This window comes from Oncorhynchus mykiss, chromosome 18 (assembly GCF_057628025.1).
Source record: "Oncorhynchus mykiss isolate SJ-2025 chromosome 18, ASM5762802v1, whole genome shotgun sequence".
Taxonomy (NCBI): Eukaryota; Metazoa; Chordata; class Actinopteri; order Salmoniformes; family Salmonidae; genus Oncorhynchus; species Oncorhynchus mykiss.
The window spans coordinates 61,004,063-61,025,378 of record NC_143039.1 but is presented as its reverse complement, the minus strand read 5'-3'; the positions used below and the strand labels follow the sequence as shown (position 1 = coordinate 61,025,378).

At 43.1% G+C, this 21,316-nt stretch overlaps 1 protein-coding gene across 8 annotated transcripts in view; it reads left to right on the top strand.

Annotated features, from left to right (window-relative positions):
* LOC110496518 (serine/threonine-protein phosphatase 6 regulatory ankyrin repeat subunit A) overlaps window positions 1-21,316 on the top strand; it is a 55,129-nt gene continuing 33,813 nt past the window's right edge. For 3 of the 8 annotated variants that reach the window (XR_016488588.1, XM_036953240.2, XM_090209010.1), the window contains exon 1: window positions 1-383. Coding sequence is in view for 7 of the 8 variants with exons in the window: in XM_036953240.2 (XP_036809135.1) it covers window positions 360-383 (24 nt within the window). In the remaining variant the exon portion in view is untranslated. Of the gene's footprint in view, window positions 384-13,905; window positions 14,356-21,316 lie in introns of those variants that run through there. The other 5 variants (XM_090209009.1, XM_036953241.2, XM_036953239.2 and 2 more) reach the window with 5 other exon arrangements.

The following is a 21,316-nucleotide window of genomic DNA, read 5'->3' as shown; positions in this document are numbered from 1 at the left end:
TCACGCCCTGGAGGCAGGCAGGTAGGCAGCCTGGTTCCAAAACAAATGCAATCACTTCACCCGGTTTAAACTCCACACACTGGGTAACCCGGGACATATAAACGAATCACTCATTCCCAACGCTCATCTGCAGCTGACTAACCAGCATCGTTATTGCTCCTGGGTGGAACTTGCCTCTAGCCAATCAATAATCTTTTTACTAGCGGCTGTTATGTTGTTGGGTTTGTTTGGTTTCTTGTGTGCCTGTCTTTGGAAGGAGAGAGCGTGATGCAAACGGGACTATAACTGACCATAACCCTCAGCAGCCGGTTAGCTAGACACGCCGGTAAAACTAAGACATCGGCGAACCAAGAAAAACGATGGTTCTAAAGATTCGAGACCAGGTAGGTTGTGGGCTAATTAGCAACTATCCTAGATAACGTTACTGAAAGAAACGGCTTGTCGTTTAGCTAAGTTAGCCTACATTTGGGTCGTTTGCATAAAGTAAAAACGAGTCGAAACTCTTATAATTAGCTAGCTAGCTATATATTTAGCCGAAGTTAAAGCCTGGTAGATATGTAAGTTATATTGCTTTAGCCAACTTATTTTTGCCAGAAAATTAGTTTGTCAAAGCATAGCTACATGGAAAGTCACGACAGATAACTCTCAGCTGGTCAGCAACAGGTGTAAAGTCCAAAATGGGTGTTTGCACGTGAGTGTATCCAAAGGTCCTTGACACTCTATAAGTTGTTTAGTGTACTGCCCACTCACAAGAGCATGCACCCTCTGTCTGCCAATATCCTTCCAATATACACACACTTGCCTTAACACTCCACTTGCCTTAACTCCAGTTCCTAGGGTGTTTTGATTCTTCTGAAATGTGTTTTTAGGAATACACACACCCGTGTCAATTTTAGCATGTAAATATTGGTGGGGCAAACTCAACAACAACAAAAAATATCGATGCATGCCAGCAAAGCCACAACACTAACGGTGACAAACGGCGCCCACAAACTGTTCGTTAAGGCTTATTTACTGCCTTGTAAAAAAAACAAAGCTGATTTAGCACACTTCAAATCACATTTTATTGGTCACATACACATGGTTAGCAGATGTTTTTGCGAGTGTAGCGAAATGCCTCTGCTTCTAGATCTGAGAGTGCAGCATTATCTAACAGGTAATACCTAACAAATTCCACAACAAAACCTAATACACACAATCTAGTAAAGGAATGGGATAAGAATATATAAAATATGTGGATGAGCAGTGACAGAGCGGCTAAGATGCAATAGATAGTATAGAATAGATAATGTAGGATATAGTATATACACTGCTCAAAAATAAAGGGAACACTAAAATAACACATCCTAGATCTGAATGAATGAAATATTCTTATTAAATACTTTTTTCTTTACATAGTTGAATGTGCTGACAAAAAAATCACACAATCATCAATGGAAATCAAATTTATCAACCCATGGAGGTCTGGATTTGGAGTCACACTCAAAATTAAAGTTGAAAACCACACTACAGGCTGATCCAACTTTGATGTAATGTCCTTAAAACAAGTCAAAATGAGGCTCAGTAGTGTGTGTGGCCTCCACGTGCCTGTATGACCTCCCTACAACGCCTCCTTATGAGGTGGCGGATGGTCTCCTGAGGGATCTCCTCCCAGAGCTGGACTAAAGCATCTGCCAACTCCTGGACAGTCTGTGGTGCAACGTGGAGTTGGTGGATGGAGCGAGACATGATGTCCCAGATGTGCTCAATTGGATTCCGGTCTGGGGAACGGCGGGCCAGTCCATAGCATCAATGCCTTCCTCTTGCAGGAACTGCTGACACACTCCAGCCACATGAGGTCTAGCATTGTCTTGCATTAGGAGGAACCCAGGGCCAACCGCACCAGCATATGGTCTCACAAGGGGTCTGAGGATCTCATCTCAGGAACCTAATGGCAGTCAGGCTACCTCTGGCGAGCACATGGAGGGCTGTGCGGCCCCCCAAAGAAATGCCACCCCACACCATGACTGACCCACCGCCAAACTGGTCATGCTGGAGGATGTTGCAGGCAGCAGAACGTTCTCCACGGCGTCTCCAGACTCTGTCACGTGTTCAGTGTGAACCTGCTTTCATCTGTGAAGAGCACAGGGCGCCAGTGGTGAATTTGCCAATCTTGGTGTTCTCTGGCAAATGCCAAATGTCCTGCACGGTGTTGGACTGTAAGCACAACTCCCACCTGTGGACGTCGGGCCCTCATACTACCCTCATGGAGTCTGTTTCTGACCGTTTGAGCAGACACATGCACATTTGTGGCCTGCTGGAGGTCATTTTGCAGGGCTCTGGCAGTGCTCCTCCTGCTCCTCCTTGCACAAAGGCGGAGGTAGCGGTCCTGCTGCTGCGTTGCTGCCCTCCTACGGCCTCCTCCACGTCCATGTACTGGCCTTTCTCCTGGTAGTGCCTCCATGCTCAGGACACTACGCTGACAGACACGGCAAACCTTCTTGCCACAGCTCACATCGATGTGCCATCCTGGATGAGCTGCACTACCTGAGCCACTTGTGTGGGTTGTACACTCCGTCTCATGCTACCACTAGAGTGAAAGCACCGCCAGCATTCAAAAGTGACCAAAACATCAGCCAGTAGGCATAGGAACTGAGAAGTGGTCTGGTCACCACCTGCAGAACCACTCCTTTATTGGGGGTGTCTTGCTAATTGCCTATAATTTCCACGTTGTCTATTCCATTTGCACAACAGCATATGAAATGTATTGTCAATCAGTGTTGCTTCCTAAGTGGACAGTTTGATTTCACAGAAGTGTGATTGACTTGGAGTTACATTGTGTTGTTTAAGTGTTCCCTTTTATTATTTTGAGCAGTGTATATATCTCGCATTACTTATGTCATATGTAAACATTCTTAAAGTGGTATTATTAAAGTGCCTAGTGTTCCATTTATTAAAGTGGCCAATGATATCAAGTCTAGGTGGGCAACTGCCTATCTGTGCTAGTGATGGTTGTTTAACAATCTGATGGCCTTGAGATAGAAGCTGTTTTTCAATCTCTGTCCCAGCTTTGATGCACCTGTACTGACCTCGCCTTCTGGATGATAGCGGGGTGAACAGGCAGTAGTTTGAGTGGATATTGTCCTTGATGATCTTTTTTGCCTTCTCATGACATTGGGTGTTGTAGGTGTCCTGGCGGGCAGGTAGTTTGCTCGTAGTTATGTGTTGTGCAGACCTCACTACCCTCTGGAGAGCCCTGCGGTTGTGGGCAGTGCAGTTGCCGTACCAGGCGGTGATACAGCCCTACAAGATGCTCTCGATTGTGCACCTGTAAAAGTTAGAGGGTTTTCAGTGACAAGCCATATTTTTTTCAGCCTCCTGAGGTTGAAGAGGTACTGTTGCGCCTTCTTCACTACACTGTCTGTGTGCATGGACCATTTCAATTTGTCGGTGATATGTCCCCCGAGGAACTTTCCAGCTTCTCCACTGCTGTCCCGTCTATGGATAGACTTGCTTAAACAAATGTGGTTTCTACTGACTATGGCATAAGTGGACAACGAGCGCATAAGAGGCAATCTGTAATTTTGATTATAAACTGGGTGGTTCACGCCCTGAATGCTGATTGACTGAAAGCTGTGGTATATCAGACCGAATACCACTGATATGACAAAACATTTATTTAAAATGCTGTAATTGCGTTGGTAACCAGTTTATAATAGCAATAAGGCTCCTTGGGGGTTTGTGGTATATTGCCAATATACCATGGCTAAGGGCTATATCCAGGCACTCTGTGCTGCGTCATGCTTAAGAACAGCCCTTAGCCATGGTATATTGCCCATATACCCACACCCCCTCGGGCCTTATTGCTTAATTAAGACATTAATGAGCTAGGACGGATGTAGTCAATATAACTATTTGTTCAGCACTTTTGAAATGTACAGCGACAGAATTCAGAACATGGGCCGTTCTTACAGTATTCTCCCAGTACATCAAGTCAGAACCATAGGATAAATAAAGGGGACATATAAACAGACAATGAAAGCTCTTACAATATTCAATGATTACATTTTCCTAAAACAAGCTATAGGCTACATGTGCACCACCAAGTCAGAACAGTAGGCTAAATTGTGAGGGGGAAAGGGAACAATTTATTAGGGTGAGGAACACCCTTACCATGAACAGCTTACCATAAAACATACATAGCATATTACATCATTTTTGCAGCAGCATACAAGACATTTTTGACTCACCTTGATGTACTGTATTCACTTCAACAGGAAGATGGCATGGTGGTCCTTCGTGGGCAAATTTGGTCATCAAACTTTGTCATCAAAGTTTGGCATTCTCTGGATTTATGGTGCTTTCAAGACAACTGGGAACTCTGGGAAATAAACCAGGTTCAATCATGACGTCAGTGATCTTCAGGTTGGAGCTCTAGAAAGAGGCCTGAGTTCCCAACTTGGAATACAGAGTTGGATGACTGTTATTTTTTTCCCCCCCAGAGTTCCCAATTGTCTTGAACTCACTGAAGTCTGAGATTTCCCAGTTTTATGTATAATTTATCTTCATAAAATGATTTGCCATTAGATTGTCGACTTGATTCATGATGATGACTGCTAGCTTGGTAGCTAAGATTTTGAAAGTATGATGTCGACATGATCAGTCCAATCAAAGCTACGGTAGATATAACGTGATTTCATGTCATTTTATCTGTGGCCAGTGACCTTGAGCCTTCTTGGATGGGCACTTCTAATATAACTCTATGGCAGCACCCAAGGGGCTCCAATTTTCTAGCTCTACCTGTACATTTTGCAGTGACGTAATGTCCCCATGACTGACAGAACACTGAGCCAATCACGGCGCAACTAGAGAACATTACCAATCCCCTGACTCAAATGTACAGTAAATGTAAACAATCATAAATTAACAGTAAACTCACAAGTTTCAAAATAAAATAAACATTACAAATGTGACCGATCGTCTCGATTCGGTCTTATGTAGCAAAATTTGAAATGGTGTTTTTTACATTGGACAAAGGTTGAGACTCTAGAAAATGGTATATCATACACTACGGTTGAGGAACAATGGGAAAGTAATTATGCTTTGAAAGTTGATAGACTTGTAAACCCACTTTTGAGAAAATGGCCCTGGGAATGTTTTGGTAAACCTACTGGAGAGCTCTTTGTCTACATCTATTCAGCATCGTTCACACCCTGTTTAACCTTAGCCCCACCCATCTCTTTAAAGATTCACGTGAGGCCATGTGCAAAACAGAGTGAGTAGTGTACTAAACAACCAAATATTTCAAGACTAAAGGCAGTTGTTGTAGTGACATCATGAACACTCACAACCATGGATGAACGATTCTCCCTCTGTCACAGGTGCCATGGTTTCCCTTAGTTTGAAGATGTATAACACGCCAGAATTTTTCCATCTCCTTAGCTATCATACTCTGCTTCGAGTCTTCTTGGGTATGACGCTATAAGCTTGGCACGTGCAATTGGGGATTTTCTCTCATTCTTCTTTGCAGATCCTCTCAAGTTCTGTCAGGTTGGATGGGGAGCATCGCTGCACAGCTATTTTCAGATCTCTCCAGAGATGTTCGATCGGGTTTAAGTTCAGGCTCTGGCTGGGCCACTCAAGGACATTCAGAGACTTGTCCCGAAGCCACTGCTATGCTGTCCTGTTGGAAGGTGAACCTTCGCCCCAGTCTGAGGTCCTGAGCCCTCTGGAGCAGGTTTTCATCAAGGATCTCTCTGTACTTTACTCTGTTGATCTCTCCTTCGATCCTGACTAGTCTCCCAGTCCCTGTCACTGAAAAACATCTCCACAGCATGATGCTGCCACCACCACACTTCACCGTAGGGATGGAGCCAGGTTTACTCTAGACGTGCATGCCTTTCCAAATACAGACAGGATCTGTGCCTTTCCAAATCATGTCCAATAAATTGAATTTACCACAGGTTGACTCCAAGTTGTAGAAACATCTCAAGAAATAATGTTAATAATAGTTTTTTATTTTTAATACCTTTGCAAAAATGTATAACCTGTATTTGTTTTCTTGTTATGGGGTATTGTGTGTTGATTGCTGAGGATTTTTTTTATTTAATCAATTTTAGAATTAAAGCTGAAATGTGTAAAAAAAAAAAAAAAATGTGGAAAAAGTCAAGGGGTCTGAATACTTTCCGAAGGCGCATAGGATTTTCCCAAGGTTGCTGTTCACCCATATCCCCCGATTTTGTTATTGGGTTCAGTCCTTGGTTCCAAATATTGGGGAAGATACCAGAGCTGAGGATGATGTTATTGAGTTGAAGTATAGGCAATTGGAATTTGTGGTCTATATATTATATAATTTTATTTAGGATACCATCAACCCCACAGGCCTTTTTGGGTTGGAGGGTTTGTAAATTTTTTTCTGTATTTCATTCAGTGTAGTTGGAGAATCCAGTGGGTTCTGGTAGTCTTTAATAGCTAATTCTAAGTTTTGTAAATGATCATGTTTTTGTTCTTTGTTATAGAGCCAAAAATATCTGAGAAGTGATTTATCCATACATCTCCATTTTGTTTGTTTAGTGTGTTCCAATAACATTGAGCCGATTTCTGACAAGCTTTTCCTTATTTTTTTTCATATTGTATTTCTCTACTGTTTGTGTTGAATTCTTAGTGCCTTCAGAAAGTATTCATACCCCTTGACTTATTCCACATTGTGTGTTATAGCCTGATTTCAAATTGGATGAAATAGATTTTTATCACCCATATACACACACTACACCATATTGACAAAGTGAAAACATGTTTTTAGAAATGTATTCACACCCCTTTGCTATGACACTCCTCACTCCAAATTGAGCTCAGGTGCATCCAATTATTTTTGTTATCATCCTTGCTGTCACTACAATTTCATTGGAGTCCACCTGTGGCCAATTCAATTGTTTGGACATGATTTAGGTCCCACAGTTGACAGTGCATGTCAGCAGAATCTATACCATGAAGTCCAAGGAACTGTCTGTAGATTTCTGAGATACAATTGTGATGAGGCATATATCTGGGGAAGGTTATAAAACTATTTCTAGAGTGGAACTACCCAGACTCTGTCTAAAGCTTGCCGTCCGAACAAACTGAGCAACCGGGCAAGAAGGACCTTAGTCAAGTTGATGACCAAAAACCCAATGACCACTCTGACAGAAATATAGAGATCCTTGGCGGAGATGGGAGAACCTGTCAGAAGAACAACAGTCTCTACAGCACTTCACCAATCTGGGCTTTCTGGGAGTGGCCAGATGGAATCCAGTGCTGAGACAGAGGCACATGACATCACGCCTGGAGTTTGCAACAAAGAAAGGCATGTGAAAGACTGGTGATAAAGCAAAAGATTCTATGGTTTGATGAGATAAAAATGTAACGCTTTGGCCTGAATAAAAAACACAATGTCTGGAGAGAAGCAGGCACAGCTCATCACCCGTCTAACACCATCCCTACCGTGAAGTATGGTAGTGGCAGCATCATGCTATTGTGATTATTTTCAGCGGCAGGGACTGGGAGACTGGTAAGGATAGACGGAACAATGAATGGGGCAAATCCCTGATTAGAACCTGCTTCAGAGTGCAAACAACCTGGGAGACTGGAATGTAAAATTTTTGCCAAAGGTTAATGACCCCCAAACATACACCCAAAGCAATACTGTGAATGTCTTCAGAACAAGGATGTGAAAGTCCTTCAGTGGCCCAGCTAAAGCCCAGACTTAAATCTGTGGAAAGACTTGAAAATGGCTGTTTACCGCCGTTCTCCATCTAACCTAACCCCCCTAGAATTTGATGTCCGCGCCCCTGCGGAAATTGAGTTAGCATAATCAGAAAATCCCCATAAAAATATATTAGTTTAAGCTAGAGATCTGATGCGTCTCAATCCGCAGATGTCGCACTTCGGCATCTACGGTAAAAGGTGTCAGAGCTAGAACAGTGTTTGTCAGACCATGAGACATCCCGAAAATCGGTCTTCTGTCTGTAGCGTCCGAACGGTTTGGCCTACAAACTATACTGAACAAAAATACAAACACTGTAAAGTGTTGGTCCCATGTTTCATGAGCTGAAATAAAAGATCCTAGAAATGTTCCGTATGCACAAAAAGCTTATTTCTCTCAAATGCACAAATTTGTATTTCATCCCTGTTAGTGAGCAGTTCTCCTTTGCCAAAATAATCCATCCACCTGACAGGTATGGCATATGAAGAAGCTGATTGAACAGCATGATCATTACACAGGTGCACATTGTGCTGAGGACAATAAAAGGCCACTCTAAAAGTGCAGTTTTGAGGGATTGTGCAATTAGCATGATGACTACAGCAATGTCCAACAGAGCTGTTGTCAGAGAATTTAAGCCGCCTCCAACATAAAGTTGCCAGTATGTTCAACCGGCCTCGTGTATGGCGTTGTGTCAACGTTGTGAACAGAGTGCCCGACGGGGGCGGTGGGGTTATGGTATGGGCAGGCATAATCTATGGAAAACGAACACAATTGCATTTTATCGATGGCAATTTGAATGCACAGATACCGTGACAAGATCCTGAGGGCCATTGTCGTGCCATTCATCCTCATCACAGCAACATGTCTCAAGGATATGTACACAATTCATGGAAGCTGAAAATGTCCCAATTATTCCATGGGCTGCATACTCACCTGACATGTCACGCATTGCGCATGTTTGGGATGCTTTGGATCGACGTGTACGACTGCGTGTTCCAGTTCCCGCCAACTTCACACAGCTGTTGAAGAGGAGTGGGACAACATTCCACAGGCCACAATAAACAGTTGTATCGCGCAGCATGACGTAAATGGAGGTCACACCAGGAACTGGTTTTATTTTTTTTAAGGTAACTGTGACCAACGGATGTTTAACAGTATAACTTTAAACCGTCCCCTCGCCCATACCCGGGCGCGAACCAGGGACCCTCTGCACACATTAACAACAGTCACCCACGAAGCACCGTTACCCATCGCTCCACAAAAGCCGCGGCCTTACTTCAAGGTCTCGGACCAAGTGACGTCACCGATTGAAACACTATTTAGCGCGCACCACCACTAACTAGCTAGCCATTTCACATCCGTTTACTGTATTCCCAGTCTTGTGAAATCCATAGATTAGGGCCTAATGCATTTTAAACTGGCTGATTTCCTTATATGAATCATTGAAATTGTTTAATGTTGTGTTTATATTTTTGTTCAGTATATTATGACCCCTCTATTGAAAGATGAGACTCTCACGAACACAATGGTCGTCTCCGTTTTGCTCCAAGACCCCCCCCACACACACACACACAACCGTCTTGGGACTTGTCTGAATTTGGTACAGCTGATCTGCCAACTTTTGTCTGTAGTGTCCGACCAGTTTGGGGTACACACTAATATGACCCCTCTCTCTCGAACACGCACATATTTTTCTCTATGATTCTCACAAGTCTCATCTGAAGGTCCCCAGGTACCAGTTGAAAAAACGAATGGAAGTACAGTGAATCTATTGAGACTGTTTAGTGCCAAAAACAAGGGGTTAAATACTTGTCAAAAAGATAATAAAAGTGAAAAATCCTGATCTTAGTGCATTCGGAAAGTATTCACATCCTTTCCCTTTTTCCACATTTGGTTACTTTACAGCCTTATTCTAAAATTGATTAAATGTATATTGATGAGGACCAATCTACGCACAATACTCCATAATGACAAAAAAAAACAGGTTTTGGGATATATTTTTCTTCACATTTTTTAAAAAGAATATATAAGTATTTAGATCATTTGCTATGAGACTTGAAATTGAGCTCATTTGCATCCTGTTTCCATTGATTGTCCTTGAGATATTTCTACAACTTGATTGGAGTCCAACTGTGGTAAATTCAGTTGATTGGACATGATTTGGAAAGGCGCACACACGTCAGTATGTATAAGATCCCACAGTTGACAGTGCATGTCACAGCAAAAACCAAGCCATGAGGTCGAAGGAATTATACGTAGAGCTCCAAGACCTGATTGTGTCGAGGCATAGATCTGGGGAAGGGTACCAAAAAATGTCTCCATTATTGAAGGTCCCCAAGAACACCATCATTCTTAAATGGAAGAAGTTTGGAACTACCAAGAATCTTCCTAGACCTGGCCGCCTGGCAAAATTGAGCAATTGGTGGAGAAGGGCCTTGGTCAGGGAGTGGACCAAGAACCCAATGGTCACTCTGTCAGAGCTCCAGAGTTCCTCTGTGGAGACGGGAGAACCTTCCAGAAGGACAATCATCTCTGCAGCACTCCACCAATAAGGCCTTTATGGTAGAGTAGCCAGACAGAAGACACTCTTAAGTAAAAGGCATGTGACAGCCCACTTGGAGTTTGCTAAAGGACTCTCAGAACATGAGAAACAAGATTCTCTGGTCTGATGAAACCAAGATTGAACTCTTCTGCCTGAATGCCAAGCGTCACTTCTGGAGGACACCTGGCACCATCCCTACGGTGAAGCGTGGTGGTGACAGCATCATGCGCTGGGGATGTTTTTCAGCAGCAGGGACTGGGAGACTAGTCAGGATCAAGGAAAAGATGAACGGAGCAAAGCACAGAGTGATTCTTGATGAGAACCTGCTCCAGAGCCCTCAGGACCTCAGACTGGGACTCATCCCACACCCACTCAATTGGGTTGAGATCCCACACCCACTCAATTGGGTTGAGGTCCTACACCCACTCAATTGGGTTGAGGTCCTACACCCACTCAATTGGGTTGAGGTCCCACACCCACTCAATTGGGTTGCGGTCCCACACCCACTCAATTGGGTTGAGGTCAGGTGATTGTGGAGGCCAGGATGCAGCACACCATCACTCTCCTTCTTTGTCAAATAGCCCTCACACAGCCTGGAGGTGTGTTGGGTCATTGTCCTGTTGAAAAACAAATGATAGTCTCACTAAGCACATATCAGATTGGATGGCGTGTCGCTGCAGAATGCTGTGGTAGCCATACTGGTTAAGTGTGCCTTGAATTCTAAATAAATCACTGCCAGTGTCACCAGCAAAGCACCATCACAATTCCTCCTCCATGCTTCACGATGGGAACCACACATGTGGAGATCGTACATTCACCTCCTCTGCGTCTTACAAAGACACTGCAGTTGGAACCAAAAATCCTAAATTTGTTATTGTCCATTGCTTGTGTTTCTTGGCCCAAGCAAGTCTCTTCTTATTGGTGTCCTTTAGTTGTGGTTTCTTTACAGCAATTCAACCTTGAAGGCCTGATTCATGCGGTCTCGTCTGAACAGTTGATCTTGAGGTGTCTGTTAATTGAACTCTGTGAAGCATTTATTTGGGCTGCAATTTCTGAGGCTGGTAACTCTATTAAACTTATCTTCTGCAGCAGAGGTAACTCTGGGTCTTCCATGTCCTGAGGCGGTCCTCATGAGAGCCAGTTTCATCATAGGGCTTGATGGTTTTTGCGACTGCACTTGAAGAAACTTTCAAAGTTCTTGAAATGTTCTGAATTGACTGACCTTCATGTCTTGAGTAATGATGGACTGTTGTTTCTCTTTTCTTATTTGGGCTGTTCTTTCCATAATATGGACTTGGTCTTTTACCAAGGAGGGTTGTCTTCTGTATACCAACCCTACCTTGTCACAAAACTGATTGGCTCAAATGCATTAAGAAGGAAAGAAATTCCACAAATTAACTTTTAACAAGGCACACCTTCAAATTGAAATGCATTCTAGGTGACTACCTCATGAATCTGGTTGAGAGAATGCCAGGAGTGTGCAAAGCTGTCATCAAGGCAAAGGGTGGCTACTTTTAAGAATCTCACATATAAACTATTTTTAGATTTGTTAAACACTTTTTCGTTACGACATGATTCCATGTGTTATTTCATAGTGTTGATGTCTTCACTATTATTCTACAGTGTAGAACATAGTAAATGAATAAACCCTGGAATGAGTAGGTGAAACAACTTTTGACTGGTACTGTATATATTTATTTCCTGGTCGTTTTTATACAGTATCTCTCTGATATAGGACAGACACTTCAGAACAAACTTCCTTTTCAATTTTTTTGGGGGGGTCCTATCTGCTGTTCCATGTAGTGAATATTTTATTAAATGCATTTGTATGGGCTAATAGTTGTAAGGCCCCCAAAAAGTTGAGGGGTATGAATACTTTTGAAGGCACTGTAGATCCTCTAGATGGCGTCTGGTAGCTCAACATCCTCCCCGTGTGTGTGTGTGTGGACAGATGACCTTTATTACGAACACAGAGCAGGAACAATATATCTAATAACTCATGGCCTTTCTGACTTCCCATCCATCCATATTCCAAAACATAAGTTTGTCAGTTTTCAAGCCTCAGAAGCGGAAACCCAAATTGCATTGATTGATGCAGGACTGTGTGTGGATGTGTTCACATGAGGCTGGAGCTGGTTGTTCCTATGTTACTGAATACCAATACTTACCTGTTGCTGTGGGTGTGTAGGCCTTGGGTGTGTTTGGGTATGTGTGAGCATCCGTGTGTGAATGAGTCTTACATTACAAACACACACAGTCCTGTGAGCAGGGTTAGAGAAAAGATCAGGGTAAGCATGCCTGTTCTCTCTCACACACATCTCTTTACCTACCCATTCACACCTCTTTGCTATGACAATCCAAATTGGGCTCCGATGCATCCTATTTCTTTTGATCATCCGTGAGATGTTGCTATATGTCAGTACAACCTTATGGGACAATGTTTCCCAGAATAGACATGTTCTGTGGTTCTTCTAACTGGTGCTGTTTTTCTGCAAACAGCCCAAATCTGGTGCTGGTAGCCCCTCCGATGTCTATACCATAGAGACAGACTGGTCATATGATTTAGATCTGCTCTATTGCAGGTCTTCCAACACACACACACACACACACACACACACACACAAAGCAAAGTGGGAGAATGCATGCACACACACTGATTTAATGGGGTTTTGTGGCTAGACTAGAATGCTCCTCTAGGCTCTCAGGCTCTGCCTCCCATATGAAAACAGTTACAATAGACACACACACTGTTCTAGTTGTCTTGCCAGTTTGTTCCAGTTTTTATAATGAGGGAATAGGGGAAGCTCAGCCACCAATGCACCAATGGGGTTACTGGCATACACACACACACACACACACACACACACACTTCTCTTTAAGTTCTGTGAGAGGGATAAAGCCTCTCTTCTCCTAATGGAGAACACAGCAGAGCCTTTGTGCCCGAATAAAAACACAGACCAGTACAAACCAGTACAGACCACTACAGACCAGCAGTACAGAAACTATGGACCAGACCAGTGCGGACATAATTACAGACCAGTTACATAGACCCCAGCAAGGTGTCCACCATAGACACCATTAAGGACCAGTGCAGACCACTATAAAACAGTACAGACCACTATAGAACAATATAGATCCAGGATGTGACCTTTTTGTCAGTGCTTGTCTGTCTGGACTGAGAACAGGAGGATAACTGACTGACTGCTGAGCTACCTACCTACCTACCTACCTACTGCTAGCTGTCCCCTCGCTCACCCTCTCCCCTCCCCCTTTCACCACACCCCATCCCCTTTTTCTCTCCATCTCTCGCCTCCTCCCCCTTCTCTCTCTCTCTCACCCCCTTCTCTTTCTCATCTCTCTCTCTCTCGCTCTCTCGCTCTCTCGCTCTCTCTCTCTCTCTATGAAAGCGCTGGTTTCAGCAGCTTTCTGAATAGAGCAACAAATACACACAGCTCCGGCTCACAGCATTGTCCTCACTAATCATAGGGCCTCTGTGTGTATGTGTGTGTTTGGCTACAGCAGCACAGGCGGCAGTGGTATATGTAGCTTCCTGTGTGCTAGCCAGTCAGATCAGTCTGCCGCATGCCGCTGCTGCCATTATACTGAGGAATCCCTAGCCACTGTGGGTCGAGAGAGAGAGAGAGAGAGAGAGAGCGTGCGTGAGGGAGAGGGAGCTGCCAGACTGCTGTAGCTCGGTAACAGTGGAGGACATCAAGAGGACAGAGCTGCTTTCAGCTTGGATTATATTATACCCCAGGAGCTGCACTGTTACAGTGGGGGGGCTGGTGTGTGGAGAGGGGGTACGGTGTGTTATTAAGAGAACGAGGACAGTTGGAACTACAGAGCCGTGTGTATATGTGAGCGGTACAATGTGTGTGTCTGTATAAGGGGGGTACGTTGTATGTGTGTGTTAACGATGCGGTCGGAGCGTGCGAGCCGTGTGTGTATCGTGGTGCTGGAGGAGGAGGAGGAGGATGAACATTCCTCTCCTCCTCGTCCCTCTCCTCCTCACCCCTCTCCCCTCCTTCACCCCAAACCCTCTCCGGACCGCAAGTCCCATCATGCCGTATGTCGCAGATCTCAGGAAGACAAGGTGAGACTGAGGGACCACCTCCGCTGTTTTGGTTGCCTGTGGATTAGCCTAACGTTTTTGCCAGGGTTAGAGATGCACTTAGCTTGTGAGTGTTTTGAATAGAATCATTTATTGTCCTCGAGAGAGAATCTGTCATGCACAATTTAAATAGCACCGGCAAAACAATACAGATGTGTATACTGCACAGCACACACAATATAAGGTTGCATGTTGCTAATAGTGAACTATGCACCAAGCCTTTAGCTAGTGTTTGGTTATGGCTAGCGTAATGATGTTTCAAACATCCTCACTGGTAGTGATAAGGAAGATACTGGCTGCCAGTAGCAGATTTACATTTGTAGTTTTGATATAGGCTTAACATTTTGCATAGTCCTCTGCATAATGAACTACACTTGTTAAAAGAGACCCAACCAATGTGGCTGCAGATCCGGTATGGAATTTTAGATAAGAGGTTAGAACCTGCCACTAACGATTTCTCGGACACAGATGAAGCCTAGTCCTGGGCTAAAAAGCTATTTAAATGGGGACTCCATTGACTAGCCCATATAGCTTTAGATGGGAAGTTGGAGAATTGCCTATAAGAGAGAAGAATAGGAGTGTTGTTGGTTCTTGTCTTGTAGTCAGTCAGTGTCATAATTAGAATGGCCTGTACAGACAGATACTAACATGTCTCACTGTTATATTGTTATTTGTAGCCAGAAAATGATAGCTATGCTTTGAATTAAATAACCCCATGTTAAACATTGGTGATACCTGCCGTGTGTCAGTATCAGGCATCACCATGCTCTCCCACACCTGCAAAAGGAGGGAGTGAGAGATGAATGGATGGAGGAGATTCATTCACCCTTTCTCTCTCTCAATAAGGACTCCTCAGACAGAAGCCTTCGTTCCTCTTTTACACTCCTTCTCTCCTCAGACCAGCTGGTGTTTAACAGACCAGGTGGCCAGGTTGTGTTTTAACCCCTCACAGCCTGGCTGGCTTTCTGTTGCAGACACACAAGTGGCAAACAGAGTGATACGGCTAATGTGTGTGTGGAGGGGGGGGACCTTTCAGAGAGTGCGTGTCAGGCACGTGTGTGTGTTTGTGAGTGAATTCTTTTGGGCTTTGCAGCTGCCAGTGTCATAAAAGTGACCCCCTTCCCTTATACACTGACTGACCCCTCCCCCCGCCTGTACTCCTGCTATGCCAGACACCTGAGAAGAGGGGGAGGTTTAGTGGGGGGTGCTGACTGGCAGAGTTGGTTTTAGGATCAGAATGGATTGAGGGGGTTTATAGAAAAACATGGGGACTGTGGTCCAGTATGCTGTTTGATACACACAAACTCACTACTGTAGCCCAAAAAAAAAAAAAACATTGATTTCAAAGTTTAACAAACCATACAACTCCATGAACAAGGACTACTTTGAACAATTTACACAGAAAATTTAACAAAAACACATTTACTGGAAGAACTGTGCAGATGCAAAATTTGGTAACAAAATTAGGGTAATGTCCCTCAGTTTATGCGACCAGGTTTGCCAAAAACTCTGCTCCGAATTGAAATGAAAAGATACAGTGCCTTGTGTTCATACCACTTGACGTATTCCATATTTTTTTGTTACAAGCTGAATTCAAAATGGATTACATTAAAAAAATCTCACAATGCCTCATAATGAAAAGGTGAAAACATGTTTTTAGAACATTTTGCAAATGTATTGAAAATTAAATACAGAGATATCTAATTTACATAAGTATTCACATCCCTGAGTCAGTAAATGTTAGAATAACATTTGGCAGCAATTTACAGCTGTAAGTCTCTAAAAGCTTTGAAGACCTGGATTGTACAATATTTGTACATTATTCTTTAAAAAATTGCTCAACCGCTATCAAGTTGGTTGTTGATCATCGCTAGACAGCCATTTTCAAGTCTTGCCATAGATTTTCAAGGCGATTTTTAAGTCAACTGTAACTAGGCCACTCAGGAACGTTAAATGTCATCTTTGTAAGCATCTCCAGTGTATATTTGGCTTTGTGTTTTAGTTTATTGTCCTGCTGAAAGGTGAATTTGTCTCCGTGTCTGTTGGAAAGCAGGCTGAACCAGGTTTTTCTCTAGGATTTTGCCTGCATTTAGCTCTATTCCGTTTCTTTTTATCCCAAAAACTCCCTAGTCCTTGCTTATGAGAAGCATACCCATAGCATTATGCAAGCCACCGCCATGCTTGAATACCAGTCAAAAGATTAGACACACCTACTCATTTAAGGGTTTTTCTTTATTTTTACTATTTTCTACATTGTAGAATAATAGTGAAGACATCAAAACCATGAAATAACACATATAAATCAAAATATATTTGAGATTCTTCAAAGTAGCTACCCTTTGCCTTGATGACAGCTTTGCACACTCTTGGCATTCTCTTGGCATTCTCTCAACCAGCTTCGTGAGGAATACTTTTCCAACAGTCTTGAAGGAGTTCCCACACATGCTGAGCACTTGTTGGCTGCTTTTCCTTCACTCTGCAGTCCAACTCATCCCAAACCATCTCAATTGGGTTGAGGTCGGGTGATAGTGGAGGTCAGGTCATCTGATGCACCACTCCTTCTTGGTCAAATAGTCCTTACACAGCCTGGAGGTGTGTTTTTGGGGTCATTGTCCTGTTGAAAAACACATGTTAGTCCCACTAAGCCCAAATCAGATTGAATAGCGTGTCGCTGCAGAATGCTGTGGTTTTTGCCTTGAATTCTAAATAAATCACTGATAGTGTCACCAGTAAAGCACCATCACACCACCACCTCCATGCTTCACGGTGGGAACCACACATGCGGAGATCATCCGTTCACCTACTCTGCATCTCACAAAGCCACTGCAGTTGGAACCAAAAATCTCCTCAAATTTGGACTCATCAGACCAGATGACAGATTTCCACCGGTCTAATTTTTATTTTATTTATTTTATTTTACCTTTATTTAACCAGGTAGGCAAGTTGAGAACAAGTTCTCATTTACAATTGCGACCTGGCCAAGATAAAGCAAAGCAGTTCGACATATACAACAACACAGAGTTACACATGGAGTAAAACAAACATACAGTCAGTAATAAAGTATAAACAAGTCTATATACAATGTGAGCAAATGAGGTGAGAAGGAAGGTAAAGGCAAAAAGGGCCTTGGTGGCAAGGTAAATACAATATAGCAAGTAAAACACTGGAATGGTAGTTTTGCAATGGAAGAATGTGCAAAGTAGAAATAAAAATAATGGGGTGCAAAGGAGCAAAATAAATAAATAAATTAAATACAGTTGGGAAAGAGGTAGTTGATAGGGCTAAATTATAGGTGGGCTATGTACAGGTGCAGTAATCTGTGAGCTGCTCTGACAGTTGGTGCTTAAAGCTAGTGAGGGAGATAAGTGTTTCCAGTTTCAGAGATTTTTGTAGTTCGTTCCAGTCATTGGCAGCAGAGAACTGGAAAGAGAGGCGGCCAAAGAAAGAATTGGTTTTGGGGGTGACTAGAGAGATATACCTGCTGGAGCGTGTGCTACAGGTGGGAGATGCTATGGTGACCAGCGAGCTGAGATAAGGGGGGACTTTACCTAGCAGGGTCTTGTAGATGACATGGAGCCAGTGGGTTTGGCGACGAGTATGAAGCGAGGGCCAGCCAACGAGAGCGTACAGGTCGCAATGGTGGGTAGTATATGGGGCTTTGGTGACAAAACGGATTGCACTGTGATAGACTGCATCCAATTTGTTGAGTAGGGTATTGGAGGCTATTTTGTAAATTACATCGCCAAAGTCGAGGATTGGTAGGATGGTCAGTTTTACAAGGGTATGTTTGGCAGCATGAGTGAAGGATGCTTTGTTGCGAAATAGGAAGCCAATTCTAGATTTAACTTTGGATTGGAGATGTTTGATATGGGTCTGGAAGGAGAGTTTACAGTCTAACCAGACACCTAAGTATTTGTAGTTGTCCACGTATTCTAAGTCAGAGCCGTCCAGAGTAGTGATGTTGGACAGGCGGGTAGGTGCAGGTAGCGATCGGTTGAAGAGCATGCATTTAGTTTTACTTGTATTTAAGAGCAATTGGAGGCCACGGAAGGAGAGTTGTATGGCATTGAAGCTTGCCTGGAGGGTTGTTAACACAGTGTCCAAAGAAGGGCCGGAAGTATACAGAATGGTGTCGTCTGCGTAGAGGTGGATCAGAGACTCACCAGCAGCAAGAGCGACCTCATTGATGTATACAGAGAAGAGAGTCGGTCCAAGAATTGAACCCTGTGGCACCCCCATAGAGACTGCCAGAGGTCCGGACAACAGACCCTCCGATTTGACACACTGAACTCTATCAGAGAAGTAGTTGGTGAACCAGGCGAGGCAATCATTTGAGAAACCAACCACCTAATGTCCATTGCTTGTGTCTCTTGGCCCAAGCAAGTCTCTTCTTATTATTGGTGTCCTTTTAGTTGTGGTTTCTTTGCATCAATTCAACCATGAAGGCCTAATTCACGCAGTCTCCTCTAAACAGTTGATGTTGTGTCAGTTACTTGAACTCCGTGAAACATTTATTTGGCCTGTAAGGTGCAGTTAACTCTAATGAAGGTATCTTCTGCAGCAGAGGTAGCTCTGGGTCTTCCTTTCCTGTGGTGGTCCTCATGTGAGCCAGTTTCATCATAGCGCTTCATGGTTTTTGCGACTGCACTTGAAAACATTAAGTTCTTGAAATGTTCTGAATTGACTGACCTTCATGTCTTAAAGTAACAATGGACTGTCTCTGGGGGGGGGGGGGGGGGGCGACAGTTGTGAGCTGAACATAACAGTATTCCAGTGGACTGTACTGGAAACTACTATGTTTTCCCATTGTAGCCAATTCAATTGCAGTAATTCCGTTAGTGGTTTGTTAAAAAATATCGAGTTTTATCCACTTAATAATTCATAAACAAACTTGAGATCAGTCAAAACTATAACAAATGAGTAGGTCTACCTTTACTTGTTACTTCTGTGAACTTTTTTTAATTCTACCTCATGAGGGAGAGAAATGAGAAAATATCTTAAAGATGCAGTGCATTTGGAAGTATTCAGATCCCTCAACTTTTTCCACATTTTGTTAGTCTTATTCTAAAATGTATTACATTTAAAATAAATTCTCTTCGATCTTCACACAATAGTGTGCAAATTTAAAATAAATAATACCTTATTGACATACAGTTGAAGTCGTAAGTTTACATACACTTACGTTGGAGTCATTAAAACTCGTTTTCCAACCACTCCACAAATTTCTTGTTAACAAACTATAGTTTTGGCAAGTCGGTTAGGACATCTACTTTGTGCTTAACACAAGTAATTTTTCCATCAATTGTTTACAGACCGATTATTTCACCTATCATTCACTGTATCACTGTATATTGACTGCGCCTTTAAACAGCTTGGAAAATTCCAGAAAATGTCATGGCTTTAGAAGCTTCTGATAGGCTAATTGACATCATTTGAGTCAATTGGAGGTGTTCCTGTGGATGTATTTCAAGGCCTACCTTCAAACTCATTGCCTCTTTGCTTGACATCATGGGAAAATCAAAAGAAATCAGCCAAGACCTCAGGAAAAAAATTGTAGACCTCCACAAGTCTGGTTCATCCTTGGGAACAATTTCCAAACGCTTGAAGGTACCACGTTCATCTGTACAAACAATAGTATGCAAGTATAAACACCATGGGACCACGCAGCCATCATACCGCTCAGGAAGAAGATGGGTTCTGTCTCCTAGAGATGAACGTACTTTGGTGTGAAAAGTGCAAATCAATCCCAGAACAACAGCAAAGGACCTTGTGAAGCTGCTGGAGGAAACAGGTACAAAGGTATCTATATCCACAGTAAAACGAGTCCTATATCGACATAACCTGAAATGCAGCTCACCAAGGAAGAATCCACTGCTCCAAAACTGCCATAAAAAAAACGGACTACGGTTTGCAACTGCACATGGGGGCAAAGATTGTACTTTTTGGAGAAAGGTCCTCTGGTCTGATGAAACAAAAATAGAACTGTTTGGCTAGAATGACCATTGTTATGTTTGGAGGAAAAGGGGGAGCCTTGCAAGCCGAAGAACACCATTCCAACCGTGAAACACCGGGGTGGCAGCATCATGCTGCAGGAGCGACTGGTGCACTTCACAAAATGGTTGGCATTATGGATGATAATTATTTGGATATATTGAAGCAACATCTCAAGACATCGGTCAAGAAGTTAAAGCTTGGTCGCAAATGGGTCTTCCAAATGGACAATGACCACAAGCATACTTCTGAAGTTGTGGCAAAATGGCTTAAGGACAACAAAGTCAAAGTATTGGAGTGGGCATCACAAAGCCCTGACCTCAATCCCATAGAAAATGTGTGGGCAGAACTGAAAAAGTGTGTACGAGCAAGGAGGCCTACAAACCTGACTCAGTTACACCAGCTTTGTCAGGAGGAATGGGCCAAAATTCACCCAAGCTTGTGGAAGGCTAGCTGAAACGTTTGCACCAAGTTGAACCATTTAAAGGCAATGCTACCAAATACTAATTGAGTATATGTAAACTTCTGACCCACTGGGAATGGGATGAAAGAAATAAAAGCTGATAAAAATCATTCTCTCTGCTATTATTCTGACTTTTCCCATTTTTAAAATAAAGTGGCGATCCTAACTGACCTAAGGCAGGGAATTTTTACTAAGATGAAATGTCAGGAATGGTGAAAAACAGAGTTTAAATGTATTTGGCTAAGGTGTATGTAAACTTCCGACTTAAACTGTAATTATTCAGAACCTTTGCTATGAGACTGGATATTGAGCTCAGGTGCATCCTGTTTCTAAGGATCATCCTTGCGATGTTTCTACAACTTGATTGGAGTCCACCTGTGGTATATTCAATTGATTGGACATGATTTGGAAAGGAACGCATCTTTCTATACAAGGTCCCACTGTTGACTGCATTTCAGAGCCAAAACCAAGCCATGAGGTGGAAGGAAC